The 20,761-nt window shown below is 44.5% G+C and overlaps 1 protein-coding gene across 1 annotated transcript in view; it reads right to left on the bottom strand.

Moving 5' to 3' along the window:
- The window catches only part of tet1 (tet methylcytosine dioxygenase 1), a 73,704-nt gene that overhangs the window by 5,689 nt on the left and 47,254 nt on the right, over positions 1 to 20,761 (bottom strand). Inside the window, exons 9-19 of the mRNA XM_084077135.1 lie at positions 16,110 to 16,485; positions 14,043 to 15,571; positions 12,186 to 12,603; positions 9,970 to 10,060; positions 9,260 to 9,353; positions 8,205 to 8,413; positions 7,029 to 7,179; positions 5,565 to 5,654; positions 4,672 to 4,809; positions 3,674 to 3,850; positions 204 to 348 (exon numbers count right to left, since the gene is read on the bottom strand). Of these exons, the coding sequence (XP_083933261.1) occupies positions 204 to 348; positions 3,674 to 3,850; positions 4,672 to 4,809; positions 5,565 to 5,654; positions 7,029 to 7,179; positions 8,205 to 8,413; positions 9,260 to 9,353; positions 9,970 to 10,060; positions 12,186 to 12,603; positions 14,043 to 15,571; positions 16,110 to 16,485 (3,418 nt within the window). The remainder of the gene's footprint in view (positions 1 to 203; positions 349 to 3,673; positions 3,851 to 4,671; positions 4,810 to 5,564; positions 5,655 to 7,028; positions 7,180 to 8,204; positions 8,414 to 9,259; positions 9,354 to 9,969; positions 10,061 to 12,185; positions 12,604 to 14,042; positions 15,572 to 16,109; positions 16,486 to 20,761) is intronic.

The raw sequence follows: 20,761 nt of genomic DNA, 5'->3' as shown, positions 1-20,761 counted from the left end.
ATAAGCTTACAGGTTGTGAGCTTGTATATATTTTCAATTAGCTTCAGTAAATTAGGGTTAAAGTGGTCAAACTGATATTGATTTTGCTGGGGACCCTCCTGGAATCCCCTCAGAGACCCCTGGGGGTTCCCAGAGACCTACGTTGAGAACCACTGGCTTATTAGATGAGACTAAAAGAGCAGCGCAACCATGGCTTCTCCCACCTTTACTGGGGGTCTCGCTTTTCACTTTGCCGGGGGTTAGTTGGGCCAGCGCCAGCTTCTTCTCCAGTTTCTCTGCTTGGGCCTTCACCCGAGCCTCCTGCCTCCTCTTACGAGCCGATTTCACTGGTTCAGCCAGCAGACGCACCTACAGTATAACAAGTAAACCATGTTTAGACACACGCTCTTAGTGTAAAAAAAAAAATGCTATGCATTTCTTTGGTCATTTGATCCTCCTGTCTGTGTAATTTACGACACAACGTTGAATCGGCTATAGGAATCGTTATCTCAGAGGCAAATATTATACTTTTACTCCACTGCAATTATTATAAAGACGTTTTGTGCAACTTAAATAATTTATTTTAGTTGAAAGATATCCACATTAAGGGCACTTTCACACCCATTGCACCCAATTGTCCTTATCCTCAGTACAAACCACAGCAAGGTCCATACACAGTTTCCGATTCACTGTCACACAGGCCCTGACTTAGTAAACAAAAGCCACATGGCTGGAAATGCCTTAGGATTATTTGTCTAGAAGTACTCAAATATTTGTCTCTGTAGACTTTGACATCGGAAACCAAAGTGTCATGTTGTCAGGAGAAGTATTTTGAGTAATCTTATATTTATTAGTCATTTGTATAGTGTATATTTGAATTTTCAAGTAGCGTGGTACTTTTGAACATGCCAACTAGGGTTTAACATTTTCCGGGAAATAGCAAATTTTAATTCCCGGGAATTTTCAGACCTTTTCCCGGGCTTCCCGGGAATTCCCGTTAAAGGGTAAAAAAAAGTGCCCATTAAAATGCATTTACATGTAGATACTTAAATAGCCAATTTTACATCGAGGTGCCCAAATGTCCCTATTGTGTCCACCTATGAACTTGCACTAATAATGACTTAAGTTGATTTTTTAAATCATATAAATATAATATATAAATATAATAGCCTATAGTGCCCTGCCCTGGCGGAGATCTGCCCTGTTGCGCAGCAGCGGGTGAAGACAATTATCTTAAACGAGGAGCTGCGCTATGCACCCAAAACGCACTCAAACAATGTCAAACTCTAGCTGCTGAAATAAACGTTCCATTTGCATCATTATTGACAAGATAATTTGCAAAATGATTATTTATTTATTGTCCATCAGAGCGCAGGTGAGGTCACAGCTTATCTCTACTTTTGTAGGATATTGATTTGATAGCCTAAACGTGTAATTTGTTTGCAGTTATTAATTTATATTAGGCTACTTGGATGTTGGCTGTATGTTGTCAAATGTATTAATCTATATTTTATTGTTGATCAAATGTCGGGTTTTGTAGTGTGATTTTGATGTGCACATGGATGCGCTGCCACTGACAATCAATGAGACAGACAGCTGTTGTGCAGTTCACTTGTTCTACTAGGTAGTTCTAGTAAAATGGTAGTTTGAACGTTCTAAAATGCAAGTGTTTGATTGATTGATTGATTGATGTACTTTATTTAGTAAGACATGAGAACAGTACATGACAGTACATAACAGTACATGGAGGTAGGGTAGGCTACATTAATGATGATAAAATAATCGGACCACATCGGTCTAATAGCCTACTTTCTCTCTCTCTCTCCCTCCCTCTCTCTCTCTCTCTCTCTCTCTCTCTCTCTCTCTCTCTTTCGCACGCGTGCGAGTCGCTCGCGCTCTGTCTTTCTCTCTCTCTCTCCAGCTCTCCAGTCTGTCCTCTCTCTATCAAAAGCATTGCTTGGCTTGCGCGCATTTTAAGCTGGAGTATAGGCTCGAAATCAAACCTACCTACTGTTTATGCAGCGTTTCACTTGATGTTGAATCTCAATAGTCAACTGTCTACCGTATTGACAGCAGAGGAAACAGCGAAATCAGCGTGCGCAGGGCAGGCAGGGGGCATCACGGCCACTTGTGTTTTATTTTGTTCATTACTGTTACATTCAGTGCGTCCCATATTGGTTCACAACGGGACGATGGGACCCTGCCCTGGTCGGCAACCGGCAAGTAACTTGGCTAATTATAATAGTAATTCTTCCGCGCTGTAGATAGGCCTTTCTACTAATTAGTATTCATTTCTAACAAGAAAAAAAAAAAACGGGATCCCGGGAACCAAAGTCAGTTCCCGGGACGGTAAATATCCTCGGGATTCCCGGGATTCCCGCATCCCGGGAATCCCGGTGTTAAACCCTAATGCCAACTGCCAAAGTGAAGAATGCAGAGATGGAGAAGATACAGAACGTGAATGTAGAGACAGATGAAGGAGACAGATAATGCTTCACTCCATTGGGCGTGTCAAAATATGTGCTTTCAGAGCCCGCACCGACACAAGGAATCAGGATGCCTGATCCTAGCTTCTGATGTGACCGAGATAATGCTTTTAAAACCCGACAGACAGTGGTGGACAGTAACAATGTGTATGTACTTGAACACTATACTTGTGGTGGAAAAAGCACTCACATTTTTTACTTAAGTAAAAGTATCAATACTGCAATGTACTGCTACTTACAAGTAGAAGTTCGGAATTCAAAATTCACTTGAGTAAAAGGACAAAAGTATTGGTATCAAAATGTACTTACACATTGTTTTCTATAGCAGTCTGTAGCCTCTGCCAGGGTTTTTAATGATTGTGTTACCTGTTCAGGTAGCCACAGAATCTTTTCCTCCAGTATGATTGATCCCCTGATGGTTGCCAATCACTGAGGAGATTCAGGTGTGGTTTCACAAATGTCAACGGGGTCATTGTGACCTCGTTGACATGTGTTGTATGATGTTTGAAAATAGCTTAAAAAAACAGTAGTTTTAAAACAAACAAAAAAAGTGAATTGTTTGTCCGTTTATTTTTTAACATTGAAGTGAATGGAGCAGCAAATCTTTGGAAATTGTTATCTCCTAATTCGTTTTGAATAACGAAAAAAACTAAAAACTAAAACATTAGAGAATCTTTTTTTTTTTTTTTGCCGTTTATAAATGTCTTTAGGCAGGCAACAGCTAACTTCTCAAAGACGTTTTTAAACGTTTTTGGCAGTTAATGTGTTAAAGTACCACAAGTAAAAGTACTCATTATGCAGAATGTCTAATTTCACAAGTTTTCAAATGTATACAAACCTTTTGAAAATAGACAATCTACAAGCTCACAATGCGTCGCATCGCAACGCATTGTGAGCTTGTAGATCGGCTATTTTCAAATGGCCGAAATGTATATAGGGCTGAAGTGGGTAATGTATCTTTCGTAATAATAATACAAATCTACAAAGTAACTAGTAGGCTAACTAAAGTTTTCAAATAATTGCAGTGGAGTAAAAGTATAATATTTGCCTCTGAGATGTAATGGAGTAGAAGCAAAATTAAAGAAAATTGGAAATACTCTAGTAAAGTAAAAAAGACCTCAACAGTGTACTTAAGTACAGTACTTAAGTAAATGTACTTGGTTACTTTACACCACTGGTTATATCGGTGCACCCTGGATTGAACCCACCTCTCTGGGGAAGGCAGACAGGACCTGCAGGGCCCCGGTCTGGATCTTGGCCCACTGGCCCTCGACGCGGCCAAACTCGTCCCTGTCGGAGACCTTGTAGAGGGGCAAAACGTGCAGCTGCTCGTCCTCCGGTATGTTCCGCACCGCCCGGTTGTCTTCCTTGGTTAAAGTGCAAACCTGGAAGATTTGACATAAAACACCGTGTCTGCTCAGCCACACTGCATGCAAACAACCGCCTCTGTGTAACCACTTGAGCCATTATTTTACACTTTGGCTATTCAAAAATAGCAGATATACAAGCTCATAGCGAGCTTGTATATCTGCTATTTTTGAAAAATCTTTGCAAATGTGTGCAAATCTTTGAATATATATTTTTTTAAAGCCTAACTTTGTAACTCAAATCTTTGCTTCTGGGGGTCCCTGGAACAAAATATTTTGAGACGGGGTCCCCCATCTCAATATAATATACATATAATTTTGGCATGAATAAGTTTGATCACCACTGATATAGCAACATACGTTTTTCAGAAGAACTGTTAGGATTTGGAAGACATTTGTAGAATTGGCCTCGGTTCTTAATGCGTTAAGGCCAATTTATGAGATGACAAGCGTCGACCGATCGCGTTGCACGAAGTAATTGAAGTCAAAACGAGGACGGAGGACCTCCGCCGACGGTGTGGCGTACCACCGGAAAAATGAAAGGTCGCAGACGCCTTCGTAAAATGCCACGCAACTCGGATTGGTTGGGAGGATGCAGTGATGCACGCGACTACATCCGATTCCTTGTTTACGTTCTGTGGCAACGCTGTTGCGTCAGCGAGGCACGGACAGTATGAATGCTCAAAACTCACAACGTTGTGAGACACACGTAGTGTGAAATGTAGGTCTAACAGTTGTCACTCGAAGCATAATTTGGTCTAATTTGGACCACTGTCCCACACAAAAGCAGAAGAACAGAAGTGAACGTCGCATCGGCGTCAGGTGAACCGCTTAATTACCACAGTGCTGCCGTTGTTCATGTTGTGGGTGTCCTTGTGAGCGTGTGCACAGAAATCCACGCAGGCCGTGACCCCAGAGAACGGTCGCCCTTCCCTCAGTCCCAGCCTGCAGTTCGTTCCTGCCTGCTCTTGCTCCACCTGGCGGACGGACAGACGGACGGACAGACAGACAGACAGACAGACAGACAGACAGACAGACAGACAGACAGACAGACAGACAGACAGACAGACAGTCAGGTTGGGACAAACAACTAATACAGTAGGTTTAGAGATACAACAACTAAAAGGTGTAAATCTCACACCTTTACAACAATTCAATTTGGATTCTTCAGTCAATGATTGAGTCAGATCATGCAATTTCACCAAGATTTGATTTGATTTTGATACATAAAAACGTTTTTTCCCCCCATCCAATTACATTGAATTTATATATTATTTTTTGTATCTGTAAATTAATCAATTTATTTGTATTTGTTTACAAGAGGTGCCATGTTTCATAAAATGCTATTTTGGCAAAAAGATAACTACAGTCAATTCTAATATTTCATCTGTGCAGTTAAATCCCCACCTTAAGAACAATACATCTTAACACCCTAATTTAAAACTGCAGCCATACAGTAGATGAACAAAACTAAAATAACGTAGGGAATAGGCTCTGTGCATGACTGTAGTTCCCTTTTCAAGAGGTTGGATAGCCTCTGATCGGCTCGGCAGCAAATTTAAACCGGAAAACGGAAACGCAAATATGAAGGTGTCGTGTGTTACCACTTCAAATCTGCTGCTGAGCCAATCAAACGAGGCTATGATAAACCGACACGGAACAGGACATGGGAATGCCACCTTGTGGGAAAGGGAAGACATGCACAGAGCCTATTTAAAGAGTCAGTCATGACCTGGTTCTGAAAGGCCTCTGGAGCCAGTCTCTGGTACACCGGTGCTACGTCACTGGCAAGGTTCTGGAGATGGTGTTCCAACTTCTCCTCCTGAACAGGAACCAGAACAAAACAGTTACAGTTAAAGCAAATGAAACCACATAGATCATGAGAAGGTAAAAAACACTAGGAGCCGTGTCCACAGAAAGTGTTTTTGAGTGGACTCATGGTTGTAGTTGTAGTAGCGATTCAAACAGGGTTCCCAGACATTTTAAACAATTCATTTTCAAAACCTTTCCAAAACTTTACCAAAGTTTTTGACCCAATTTCCAGGCCTTTAGCAATCATTTTGGTGAAATAATGAGGCTCTTACTCCAGTTATCGCGCTATCAATGCCCCAAAACCGACTCAAGCAAAGACGTCACGTGACAAAAAGAACAGATCTACAAGCTAACAACATATCACTGTCAACTGTGTTGTTAGCTTGTCAATCTTTTCTTTTTGTCGCATGACGTCCTGTATACATTAGGTCACACGCACGCAGCTCGTGCAGCGCAGCACTGCATTTTACCATGTTACATAACAGTATTTCACATAATGTTACACGTGTTTTGGGACATGTTTCTATGAACAAAATCAATAGCCAAAAACATTTCCAAAACATTTGATTAATTCCAAACATTTTCCAGGCCTGGAATTAGTTTTTCTAATTTCAAAATATTTCCAGGAATTTCATGACCGTGGGAACCCTGTTCAAATGTCCGGGTTGTCACACTGCCAGGAGGATCAAACTCATGGTTGTTGTTGATCTTCCGCATAGGAGAAGGGAAGGGAGGGGGGTCTGATGACAGATTTCCCCTTAGCCCCGTCTCTCCTCGATTTTGATTTGGACGTTATAGAAAAAATGACATTGATCAGCGGTGCTCCTCTCCAAAAGTTGAACTATTCTCTACTTGAAGCTCCCAGGGCGCTCCGCCAAATAACGCTGGATGCCCAGAGTGCTGAAACGCAATACTCTGGGACATTGGTGCTCAAAGTGGGGTCCGGGGACCCCCAGGGTTCCTTGGTGGAGTTCAAGGGGGTCCCCAGCAAAATGTGATAATATAGCGTCACAAAAAATGTTACCTTTTATACTTTAGCTATTCAAAAATAGCAGATATACAAGCTCATAGCGCGGCGAGCTTGTAGATCTGCTATTTTTGAAAAATCAACAATTTGTGCAAACCTTTGAATATTTTTACATGTTTACTTTTTTAAGCGAACGTTCAAAACTACAACATATTTGAGATGGGCCAAATATATATCAATTTGGGGGTCCTTGAAATGAAAACGTTTCAGAACCACTGCTCTGGGAAACATAGTGCTTCAGCATGGCTTTAGAAATAGAAATACATGGCAGAAAGGCGCTGGCAGTTCAAACAAACACTTTGTGTAGTGTGACACGGCAACCTAAACGTTGCACACACACACATCCCCTCCCCTCACCTCTCGTGGGTAGTCTCCGAGCAGGCGGAACTTGCGGGGCACTTTGCTGCGGGCGAACTTGCAACCGTTGAAGTACATGCTCCATGAGCATCCGAAGGAGAAGGACGCTCCACACGTGTCCGGGTCCAGGCCCTGGCAGGCACATGTACGACTGTGGAGCACAGGGAGGTGAAGAAGACAATTCATGTTTTTTGGCTTTGGTACTGGTTTTACTTCCATTCCTTCAAAAAGAAAAACGAGTTGGTTTGCGGCAGGATATCATTTTATCTCCCCACTTTTACAATAGACATCTGTGGGAACGCGTCAATATAGCTTCAAGTTTGCAATTCGACGCTGGAAAATAGGTCACAAAATACATTTATTCACTCGGCGTAAAACAAACGTCATAGCGTTGTAAGTCATTTCTATTCTAGTGTTTGTTCAGTAACAGGGGGTCTCCCCGTCTCTCCAGCTATTTAGTTAACCAAAATAAAATGTTCAGGTGGGTTGCCAATTTCAGCCAATCTGGAGACAGTAACCTACTCATTCATCAGGTTCAATTTTATATTGTTCCAATTCAGGCTGCTCACTTGTTTGTGCCATCACATCCATCTTCACTTTTTTCATCCTGTAGCCTACTGTATATCATTGGTTCTCAAAGTGGGGTCCGGGGACCCCCAGGGGTACTTGAGGGGGTTCCAGGGGGTCCCCAGCTAAATGTGTAAATATAGCATCACAATAATTATGACCTTTTATACTTTGGCTATTCAAAAATAGCAGATATACAAGCTCATAGCGCGGCACCGAGTGCCGCGCTATGAGCTTGTAGATCTGCTATTTTTGAAAAATCGTGAAAATGTGTGCAAATCTTTGAATATATATATTTTTAAAGCGAACATTTGTAACTCAAATATTTACTTCTGGGGGTCCCTGGAACAAAATATTTTTAGATGGGGGTCCGCGGCCAAATACATATCATTTTGGGGGTCCTTGACATGAAAAAGTTTGAGAACCACTGCTGTATATGACTTCTCTCTCATGATTGGATAAAGTTGCTGGGTTACTGAACACTCAGCTACCAACACTCTATACTATAGCAATGATTACTATCATAATACAGAGCTACCTAACACTTATTCTATGTCTCGTAACACCTTTAACTATAATAACCTGGTGTGAACGGGGCAGAGAACTTACTCTTCGTTGAGGGCACAACGGCGGCTGGTGGGCGAGCCGTACTTGCAGAGGGTCTGCGTGAGCTCCTGGTAGAGGTGGTCCGCCATGGGCCGGGCGATGCCCTCCCATGCCAGGATGAGGATGACCACCACAGCACTGGCACAGCGGTGCCCGGCCCGGTGGCGCACCAGACACAACAGCTTCTCCTCCTCACTGCCACGGCGGACCACCTGGCAGGCACACACACGCACGCACGCACGCACGCACACACACACACGCACGCACACACACACACACACACACACACACACACACACACACACGCGCACGCACACGCACACGCACACGCACACGCACACACGCACACGCACACACACACACACGTAGAAAAATGAAATACTTATAATTCTTATACAGCAACACTGTGGAGAACAAGCTTTGTCCATTTATTAAAGGAGCACTTCATCCATTTTCAACCTTATCTTACTATAACTGGTCCTCGCTAATGCTCATTATACTCACCCTGGTGGGCGGGACAGTTTAGAAACTTGCCTACCAAAGACATCATTGATGGTGATGCCAAGCTAATAGAAGCTACAGCCTTTATCTTCCTTGAAAGCTGTTGTTGTTCTTGCGTCAATTATAAAACCCAAAAGGTTTGAAATCTGAGCAGAGCAAGTAGACAGAAATGGTGCCATCGTATAATGAGCGTGACTGAGGACCAATTATATGAAGACATGGTTGAAAATGGGTGAAGTCCTCCTTTAAGCGAGACACTTGTTATTATAAATGAGGCTCATATTTCTCCTGCACCATCTTTTATCATCAAATCATTTACACATTAGACATTTCTTTTTTTCTATCGATTAGTCACCCCATGGAGACTTGAATTCATGGATATTCTTTTGTTTTTGTCGTATTCCTAAGCCAATAATTTGATGAACAGCGGACCGGTAGGCAGCGGTTCCGGTAGGAGACACAAAGGAGACTCTTTGTGTCTCCTACCGGAACCACTGCCAAAGAAGACTGTTTGTGTCTCCTACCGGAATCACTGCCGTTCAATTCGAAGCACTTACCCATTTAGCTATGGGACAGCCTTGGGAGCTCCTTCCTTCTTTGCCCGTGTACACCACAACCTCAACCCTTACTGCTTTCCCTTTTTCACCATACCTGACGCACACGCACACGCACACACAGACACATGTTATAATTGACATAACACATACAACTTAACACCTGCCACGGTTTTAAGCAGTACCCAAACGCAGGACAGAACAGGCAGGAATTGTGGAGTAAAATACCTTCACTTTAACAACAGGTTGATTACAGGTAGAGGACACACAGGCATGTACAGTGGCGGATAAAGCACTCAAACCCTGCACTCGACTCAAAGAATAAATATTACTGGTCAAATTTCAATTCAATTACAAGTGAAAGTTGCTCTATGTCAAATTTGAATAAACAATTATACAGTGTAAAGGAAGGCAATACACATCAGATTGTTTTAGATAGGTTGCTGCTGAACCCTGAACCCACATGTCCTCACACTGTCTATTCCTCAAATTCTACTATACTTGTGTTTGGCGCACGCACGCGCGCGCGCACGCACGCACGCACGCACACACACACTCTTCCTCAAATTGTACTATACTTGTGGGTATGTTTGGCACACACACACACACACACACACGCTATTCCTCATATTCTACTATACTTGTGGGTATGTTTGGCACGCGCACACACGCACGCACGCACGCACGCACAGGATAGTTGTATGTCAGTCTACCTGTCCTCCATGAGTTCCCGTACAGCTGCCACGCTGGGCCCTGCTCCCAGGTGAGTGTAGTACGGACCTTCTTCCTTCTCCACTATCTGGTCTGAGGACAAACAACACATAAACGGTTATTTATCCATGTATTTATGACACAGCGACTGCACCGATTACAGTAATGATCTCTGATGTTTTGAATTCAAAACAAAACCATAATGTGACATAACAGATACTGTCCATAATCGACATACAGTGACTGCAACCCCCTAATGTTAGCAATGCACTTTTTCATCAGAATCGGCCTTAGTGTAACATCACAGGTTTATAGCTGTAAAGAAATGGGCCACAACATTTTTTTTGTCGTACAAGATCCATCATTTGAAGTTTTCAGGAAAAGGAGAGAACAAGGAAAACGAGGATAGAAACAGGTCAAATACTCAAATGTTCCTGATATGAGCAGGTCAGATTTATGAGAATGGCAATGGTAGGAGGCAGTAATAATAATAAAAAAAGAAGCAGAATGTATAGTTCAGTCAGATAACTCACGAATAGATTGAACCAAAAATAATAGAACAAATAGATTAATATATTATAGACTGAGAATACAAGAGTGGATGTCATATTTTATCTTGGCGTTCAGGCTCTGCTACATATTTCTCCATGCTCAGCACAATTAGACAACCATCATTAAACATTAAGAGCAGGGAGATAGATATACAAGAACAACCCCCCATGGGGAACAGAACCAATAGCAGAGCCCACTGGTGGCGCTGGGTTGGCGGTGGGAGCAAACAGCCGCATGACAACAACCAGAACACACAAAGCGGAAGGAACGCAGATTTAAGTGAGCTTAACCCTTCAAGACCTGGGACGCATCTGTGTCATTTTTAGATTTGAGCTCAAAAGCATTACTTTACACTTTGGCTATTCAAAAATAGCAGATATACAAGCTCATAGCGCGGCACCGAGTGCCGCGCTACGAGCTTGTAGATCTGCTATTTTTGAAAAATCAAGAAAATTTGTGCAAATCTTTGAATATATATATATTTTTAAAGCGAACATTTGTAACTCAAATCTATGCTTTGGGGGTCCCTGGAACAAAATATTTTGAGATGGGGGTCCGCGGCCAAATACATATAATTTTGGGGGTCCTTGACATGAAAAAGTTTGGGAACCACTGATATAGAAACATACGTTTTTCAGAAAACTGTTAGGAAGACATTTTTTTTTTAATCGGCTTCAGGTCTTGGGTTAATGGGTTAACTAACCCGCCAAATTGGTCAGCCATGTCAGTGTATGACGTATGGGTCTTGCATGACACTGTATTCAGCCAAATAGTAATGAGCATGTGTGTAACCTCTCCAGTGTATACTGCCTGAACTACCCTTGCAGGATACGTATCATTTATGTGTTTGATTGACAGTGTGCAAGGTCTTTTTTTCCATCCATATTGATCGATCTTATGCATGTGTTAGTGTGCAAAAGCCTTGCTCTTGTTTTAGGAAATCATTAAAGAATATCCCCCACTAGCTTGCCCCCAGAGACTCAAACATTTGCACCCTGTCAGCAAGCTGAGGGGGTCCTTCCTCTGTCCCCCCCCCCCTCACGTAAATATCCCCTTTGTTGCAGATTTATCTGATGATATGTTTTGTATCGTATGTACGTCTTGATGATGAATTGAGTACATGGGACCACCTTGGAAACAAGCCGCAGGGTTCTTCGTTTGACCTTTTTAGCATTGTTTTCAAAACTGTACCGCTGTGCTGTTTTCAAAAGTGCTAATACGGTATTCAATCAATCGGTGGTGGAAAAAGTATTCACATTTTTTACTTAAGTAAAAGTATCAATATGATGCGATATAGAAATATTCCGTTAAATGTCCGGAATTCAAAATGTTCTTGAGTAAAAGTGCAAAAGTATTGGTATCCAAATGGACTTAAAGTACCGAAAGTACTCTTATTATGCAGAATGTCCCGAAATGTATATGTATGTTAATCAAAATCTACAAAGTAACTAGTAACTAAAGATTTCAAGTAATTGTAGTCGAGTAAAAGTAAAAAAAAAAAAAATCGATATAGATGTAGATGTAGCGGAGTACAAGTAACAGCATTGGAAATTGGAAATGCTCAAGTAAAGTACAAACACCTCAAAATCGTACTCAAGTACAGTACTTGAGTAAACGTACTTAAGTTGCTTTTCCAGCACCGCAATCGATCGAACCAAAGACTCACCCATGCACTGACAGGAGGGCAGGTCGGCCAGGTTCTTGGAGGGCGTGTTGAGGAGGCTCTTGGTCGGCGTGTCCAGGAAGCTCATGGGAGACTCCAGGAAGTGGTGGACGCCGTTCTTGGTGGGCGTGGACTCGTCCTCGAGGCCCGCGCGGTGGTCCGGAAGACCCCCGTCCACCGCGTGGGACGTGGTGGTCAGCACCGTGATGCCCCCCGCCGACCTCTCCAGCTTGTAGTAGCCCTGCTGGCCCGGAGGAGGAGGAGGAGGAGGAGACCGATGTGGACCCGCCGCCGCTGTGAAGCCATTGGCCACACCGCCGTGGTGGAACCCCCCGTGGGCGTGGCTGAGAACAGCGGGCGTGGCGGGGCTGGTGGTTGGATCAGCACCGTGTTGTTGCAGCCCGTCAGAGGGCTGTCTTACCTGCACACAGGTGGGAGAAGAAGTACTCAGATTTGGGACTTGTGGGACGGTGCGAAAAAGCTCAGCTGATTCAGAACGCTGCCGCTCGAGTCCTTACTAATGACCGGTGGTGGAAAAAGCACTCACATTTTCTGCTCGAGTAAAAGTATCAATACTGCAATGTGGAAGTGCTCTGTTACAAGTAAATTTAGTACTTCAGTAAACTAAATGTTCAGTACTAAAATGTTTGAAAATAGCAGATCTACAAGCTCACAGCGCGTCGCGACACGTTGTGAGCTTGTAGATCGGCTGTTTTCAAATAGCCTAGGTATGAAATAGGGCTGAAGTGGTTAATGTATGTTTTATAATGTAATAATTGATATCTGCAAAGTGGAGTAAAAATACAATATTTGCCTCTGAGATGTAGTGGAGTAGAAGTAAAAGTATAGACAATTGGAAATACCCCGGTAAAGTAAAAGTACCTCAAAATTGTACTTAAGTACAGTACTTGAGTAAATGTACTTAAGTTACTTTACATCACTGCACTCCAGTTCTTAAATCCTTACACTGGCTTCCTGCATGTCAGATTTCAAAATGATACCAGGGCCAAAATAAAGTTCTGAACTTGTGCGATATTATGAACCATCCAGATCTCTCAGGTCTGGGAAAGGTCTGCTTTCTGTCGATAGAATCAAAACAGGAGAGCGTACCCATTTATCAGCTTAATTGTTATAGTGTTCCAGTTCAAATTTAGTCTGCTCATTTCTTAGTGTCATCACTTCCAATTGTACTTGTTTAATCTGTATCCTGACTGAGTTCTCTATCCTGATTGGATAAAATTGGTATTCCGACCTGAAAATGCATTTTCTGTTTAATAAAGAGCTGGAGAGACATGGAGACTCCTGTTACTGAACAAACACTCTATAGCAATGAGTACTATCATAATATAGAGTTATTCAACACTTATTTCTTTTTACCAAAGAAAATCACTTACCCTACCTTTAACCCATTAAGACCTGGAACTCTGTCATTTTTAGATTTGAGCTAAAAAGCATTATTTTACACTTTGGGCTATTCAAAAATAGCAGATATACAAGCTCATAGCGCGGCACCGAGTGCCGCGCTATGAGCTTGTATATCTGCTATTTTTGAAAAATCGTGAAAATGTGTGCAAATCTTTGAATATATATATTTTTAAAGCGAACATTTTTAACTCAAATCTTTGCTTCTGGGGGTCCCTGGAAAAAAATATTTTGATGTTGGTCTGCGGCCAAATACATATAATTTTGGGGGTCCTTGACATGAAAAAGATTGAGCACCACTGATATAGAAACATACGTTTTCCAGAAAACTGTTGAGATTTAGGAGACATGTAGAATCGGCTTCAGGTCTCAATGGGTTAAGTACAGTACTTGAGTAAACATACTCACTACGCTACTTCACAACCACTGCTTGCGTACCTGAGATAACAAAAGTTTTTCGCCCTCCTGTCCCTGGGGGGCCGGGGAGGAGGAGTGCCCGTTGGACTGGCACCACCTCTTGCTGTCCGGCCCGTGGGCCTGGTAGGTCCTGAAGTGGTGGGCGGCGCTGTAGCTCTGAGGCGCCGGCGGCCCAAAGTGTTGTGCCGCCGCCGCGTGCTGGAGGACGAGCTGCCTCTTGGCCTCCTGGGCCTCGGCCAGGAACAGCTTCAGGTCCATCTGAGCCCGGGGCAGGAACAGGTTCCTCTTGTGACGGAGGAGGGAGAGCCCCCCCGGCTTCCCCTGGGGGAGGATCTTCCGCCCGCGGCCCCTGTGGTGGGGGGTCTTGCCGTTGGGCGGTCCCCCGCCCGCCTCCGTCAGTTTCTTCTTCCTGGGTTTGGAGGGCGTCGTTTTGGTTTTCTTGGCCGGGGGGGTCTGCTTTTTGTGGTTGTTGGCCGTGACGGGGGATATCTGGGAGTTGTAGTTGTATTTGATGGCCGGGACGGGCGTTCCTTTAGGGGGGTTGTTCTCCGACTTGGCGTGGTGACGCGATTGGATGATGAAAGCCAGGTCCGCCAGCTGGGCGGCCACCTCCTCCTCGTCCCTGTTCCTCCGCCCCATTTTACCCACGGTCCTCTCTCTGTCCCCGACAAACGTCCGCTCTCTGTCCCCGACGCCGTAGCCGTGGTCGCAGTAGTTCCCCTCCGCCTTGATGAGGTGAGAGGCGAAGCCGTGCTGTTGTTCCGCCCTCCGGCAGAGCCCTCGGTCGCCGTCCGAGCTGGCCTCCAGCAGGTCCTGCAGAGACTGTTTCCCGATGCTGCTGCCGGGCCCCCGCGAGGAGCACTGGATGACGTTCCCTTGCCGGGCCACGGGGGGGCGTATCACCGACGTCTGGTGCATCGGCGAGCTGATGACCGAGACTTTGTTACAGCGGACGCCCGCCGCCGCGGGTCTGGCCTCGTTCGGGGGCACGTTGGTGTTCGAGGTGGCGAGGGGACCGGGGACGGCCTCCGTCTTGACGACGAACCCGGCGGGATCGTGCGGAATAGCTGCCAGCTGAGTCAAGGCCTCGATGGCGATCGCCTGATCGAAACTCAGGTTCCTCTGCTCCACCAGAGAGCGCACGCTCGGCAGCGAGACGCCGGGCTCGGTTTTCACGGCGTGGTGGTGGTGGTGGTGGGGAGCCCTCTGCTGGCCAACGGGAGTGCTTCTATGACACGAGTCGCCCTCGGCTTGCGGCTCCGTTTTGATGGCGAGCGGCAGGTCCTGCGGCTCCGTCTTCAGGGAGCGCAGGAGCGGGGAGCGCGAGCCGAACAGCTTGCGCTCCAGCCCCTTCCTCTCGGTGATGGACAGACAGACCACCGCCGCCAGCATGGACAGGGGGTCCTCCTCCTCGCAGACGTCCTCCTGGCCGCTGCCCGGCTGCGGGGCGGCGGTCTGCTCGGCGTGGGAGGTCCACTCCCACGGCTCCTCCAGCTTGATCCTCTTCAGAGGAACGGTCGTGTCTTGAGGAGGAGCGCCGTCGGTCAGGGCTGTCACGATAAAGACAAATAATTGCGATCAATGATTTAATTGTGTTTTTTTTTTTTTTTTTTACATTGGAACATGTTTGCCTTTTAGGCTTTGTAAACACAAATTGCACAGGGCAGATTATGGCAAATAACTTCAAAATACAATGACTGACGGTACCAATATTCAAAATAATTAGCAAAAGTAGTCAATCTAGTGAGCTTGTAGATTGCCAATTTTTGCTATTTTTCAACAGAGGATTTTTTACAGATTATTACGATTTATGCAAACATAACTGCGATTATCTCAGGCGATTATGTATTAACCCATTAAGACCTGAGGCGATTCTTTAAAAAAATCTAAATCCTAACAGTTTTTCGGAAAAATATATAAAAAAAAATATTTTCACGATTTAAAAAAAATAGCAGATCTACAAGCTCATAGCGCGGCACTCGGTGCCGTGCTATGAGCTTGTATATCTGCTATTTTTGAATAGCCAAAGACATCTAAAGTGACACAGAAGCGTTCCAGGTATCAATGGGTTAAATGTAACAAGCCTACCGTGGGGTCGAGCCTCGGACCCGCCGCCTCTATAGGCCGCGGGTGTCGCGGTCCTCCGAGGGAGAAAGAGCTCCGACACTCCCGCCGGCGCGGCGCTTTGATTGTGCGTCTTGGCGCGGGCGTGGCTCACGTTGGCGCCGTTGGGGCGAGTCAGCCTCTCGTCGGCGGCGCCGCCGCCGCGGAGAGTCGCGGGGTGCTGGCGAGGGAGCGCGCCGCCGAGAGCCTGGTGGGCGACGCGCGGAGGAGAGCGCGCCGCCGCCGCCGCCGTGCGAGGTACGTGGCCTTCCTCCCCCTCGTCCTCCTCGGCTGTCGTCGCGTGGGCGTCTTCCATCTGGGCCCTGCCTCGGCCATTTACAGCACCGCCGTCTGGTACCGCCTGAGAGAGGGAGAGAGAGAGAGAGAGAGAGAGAGAGAGACACAAGGACAGTTTATTTGTATAGCACATTTCAACACGGTAATTCATTGTGCTTTATATAAAACATGAAGCAAAAGAAAACACGTTATTACTGGACATTTTAATTCAGTAAAAAAGAGAAGTTAAACACCAATCTCCTTAATGGGAAACACCTGAGCGAGGTGGGGGGAGAGAAAAGGGGAAGCAGAGAGAGAGAGGGAGAGAGGGGGGAGAGATGGAGAGAGGAAGCCAGAGATAGGGAGAGAAGGAGGGAAGGAGAGAGAGAGAGAGAGAGAGAGAGATAGAGGGAGAGAGTGGGGTGTAAAAGAGAGGAGGAGATATGAAGAAAGAAAGATGAGTGACTCAGCACTCTCGGCCAGTCCAGGGTGATTCAGCATGGCTGGTCTAAACAACGGTCACGGCACACAACAACAGATTGCCTCTCAGCACGCTGCCATCAGTGTTGCCGGATTTTGCGGGAGAAACAAGCAACCGCATGGTCTATGAAACACAAGCCCAAAATAAGAGACTATCAAGATCAGTTAAACCTACTGTACATATACGCTATCGGCTATTTGAACATAGCCAAGCTTGTAGAGCTGCTATTGTAAACAAAAATCACGCATTTGTGAGCTTGTTTTTGTATTTGAACAAGACAAATCTTGTATAGGAGTCCCTGGCATGAAATCTTTTCAGATGGGAGGTACAGTACGCGGACAAATTTGTGGGTCCTTGACATGAAAATGCTTGGAGAACCACAACATTTAGGGAGCCAGCCCCCAACAAAGCGCAACCTGCAACTACGGTACCAATATTTACGACTGACTTTACAGAAAAAACAAGCCGAAAGTCGCTTAGAATAAGAGGACATGGCAACACTGACAGCCACCCGAAAGAAAATACACTGTGGAAAATCTTATGGCATACCCAAATAACAAACACACACACAAGAAGAATCTGCTTTCTATAACCGTTTTGGAGCGGGCTGTGTAAACGAGGCTTAACAGCCCCACAGGTAGTCAGCCCTACAGAGGTAAACATCCAGAGTCACGCATAGTTCAGGGTTGCGTCACCTAGCCTGGGTCACTGAGGGCGTGTGTGTGTGTGTGTGTGTGTGTGTGTGTGTGTGTGTGTGTGTGTGTGTGTGTGTGTGTGTGTGTGTGTGTGTGTGTGTATTCGATGAGCATGGACATGTTTGAGTGCGAGTGCACGTGCATGCAGGTTTCAATTTGTAAGAAAAACACCTCAGCCCTTTATACTGTTGTGTATACTTTACATACACATGGTAAAAAAAAAACTGTAATTGTAAGTCTACAAGTTCACAATGTGTTGCATTGCATTGTGAGCTAGTACTGTAGACTGGCTATTTTATCTGGGACAGATTTTGACAAATTGTCCCAAAATAGGAACACAAAGCCAAGGTTTAATGTAGTTAACCCATAAAAAAAAAAAATGTATTGGTATTTTTATTTTTATTTCATCCCATCAAATTGAAACCTGTGAGCACGCGCGCGCGCGCGCGCACGCACGCACGCGCACGCACACACACGCACACACACACACGCACACACACACACACACACACACACACACACACACACACACACACACATAACATATATTAAAACACACGTGTTCAGCACAGCGGTCCTGCCATGTGAAGCGGTGTGGAGGGTAAAGTGAGTGATTAACTCGCGTGGATCTGTGGAGCAGATATGGTTAACAGATCCACAGCACTAACCGCAGCACAGCAGAGCAGAGCATGACCCTGCAGCTCTATAGCAGCACGGCTACAAGCATCCAAAGGTCCCCTGCCCTGTTGACATATTGATCCTCACAAGCCTAGTAGCCTCGCTGTTGTAATTACTGGGAGCAACTTACAACAGCGAGGCTACTAGCTGGTTATCACAGGTTTTATCAGTTTGATTGATTGATTGATTGAATACTTTAACAGTTTGAAAACAGTACAGTGGTACGATTACACAATGTCTGGTGTTAAGCGTAGACTTATCAGCCTGGACCAGTTACAAACTGCAGACATGTGCTCTTTTATCGTGGTTTTGAAGGAGGGTAAAGGAGTCACAATTTGCGAAGTCTGTTGGTAGGGCATTCCACATTTTGGTGGCATGCAGTAGCAGTAGAACAAATTTAACCCCAATTTGTGCCAAATCTGGGTTGAACGAGATCAGTGGAGCTCCCTCTGGTGTAACTGAACTGTCTTTCTTTCTGAGTTGTGACATAATGTTTACTCCAGGGATGTCACTGGGGTGAAATTTGTGAACCTGAAAACTAGTTATAGATATTGCTTATTTCGGTTATGAGCCATATACACATATGACATTTAAAAACAAAAACAAAGCAGCGCAAGACCACTAGACCGAAAAGGTGTAGGCTGAAGCTTTAGCTTATAGTGCCTATACCCTTCTTACATTAAATAAGCTATATAAAACAGAAAAACAATTGCAGAATAATCAATCAGTAGAAACAAAAACAATATTTCAAAAATGTAAATAATTACATATTATTATATTTGTTATAGTAACATATTATATGTCATTAGCATATTCATTGTAGACATTTTCTTAAATTTGCAGATAGAGCTACACATTTTAAAATGATTGAATAACTACTACTCTAACTTCCTGGTTTCTTTAGCCTCTACCCGTCCCTTTGGTAGCATAACATTATTCTTGTTCACTTCGTTCAGGGCAAAACAGTGATCTTGATGTCACAACACAGCGGTCGGGGTGACGTACTAGCGGCCACAGGCCGTACGGACGGTGCTTTTGCCCGACGAGACGCAAACACAAACACAACAACTCTTTGGCTTTGCTTCTAAAGCCGCTCGGGGGAGTGCTGCCGTTCCCACGTATTGAATTAATATTTTGCAGATCCGAAACGGGATGTGTCTGGCTTCCACTGCGGTGCTGCTGCGAAGATGTCCTTTTATCTGGTGTATGTAATATGGAGCACATGCTGTATGACATAGCAGCGTGATGGGAAACATGTGCACGCCTTTCCTTGATGCTTAACCCATTGCGACCGGGAACGCATCTGTGTCATTTTATATATTTCTTTGGGCTATTGAAAAAATAGCAGATATACAAGCTACGAGCTTGTATATCTGCAATAAAAAAAAAAATCGTGAACATTGTTGCAAATCTTTGTGTATATATATTTTTGGAATTCTTTTTTTAACTCAAATCTTTGCTTCTGGTGGGGGTCCCTTGAACAAAATATTTCGAGATGGAGCTAGGGGTCTGCGGCAAATACATAATTTTGGGGGTCCTTGACAGTTTGAGAACCACTGATATAGCAACATAGGTAAAAAAAAAAGCCATCTAAAGGATTTAGAATACATGCGTAGAATCCCCAGAAGCAAAGATTTGAGTTACAAATGTTCGCTTTTAAAAAATATATATTCAAAGATTTGCACACATTTTTACGATAAAAAAAAAAATAGCAGATCTACAAGCTCATAGCGTGGCACTCGGTGCCGCAATTTTTTTAATGGCCAAAGAAATCTAAAATGTCACACAAGATGCGTTTCCCTGTTCCCGGTCTTAATGGGTTAAACACACTGGATTTATTGTTGCGGCTTTTCCCCGGTTTTTGTTTTTAATCATAGCTCATCGTATCAGATTAGCCGAACTCGGGCCGCATCTTGGCTCCTGACACCGCCGAGCGGGGGGCTTTGATAACGAACCGTCTCGCCTTTGGCACACGCTGCACTGACCGAAGCACCGCGGTTCTACAACGTCGGGTCTGGGGACCACCAAGGGTCCAAATGAACCGCTTTACAGGTCTGTAACTCTGAGAGTGTATAAACATTTTTGAACACTCTCAGAGTTAACTTATTGAGACCTGGAACGCATCTGTGTTACTTTTTGATTTGAGCTAAAAAGCTTTATTTTACACTTTGGCTTTTCAAAGATAGCAGATATACAAGTTCATAGCGCGGCACAGATTGCCGCGCTACGAGCTTGTAGATCTGCTATTTTTGAAAAATCGTGAAAATGTGTGCACATCTTTGAATATATATATTCTTTTAAAGCGAACATTTGTAACTCAAATCTTTGCTTCTGGGGGTCCCTGGAACAACTTATTTTGAGATGGGGGGTCGGCGGCCAAATACATATCATTTTGGGGGTCCTTGACATGAAAAGGTTTGAGAACCACTGATACAGAAACATAAGTTCTTCAGCAAACTGTTAGGATGTAGAAGACATTTGTAGAATCGGCTTCAGGTCTTAATTGG

The sequence above is a fragment of the Gymnoscopelus microlampas genome (assembly GCF_963454915.1).
Source record: "Gymnoscopelus microlampas genome assembly, chromosome: 13".
In the NCBI taxonomy this organism is placed as follows: domain Eukaryota; kingdom Metazoa; phylum Chordata; class Actinopteri; order Myctophiformes; family Myctophidae; genus Gymnoscopelus; species Gymnoscopelus microlampas.
Note: the sequence above shows the minus strand (reverse complement) of the source record. Positions and strands in the feature narration are given on the sequence as shown.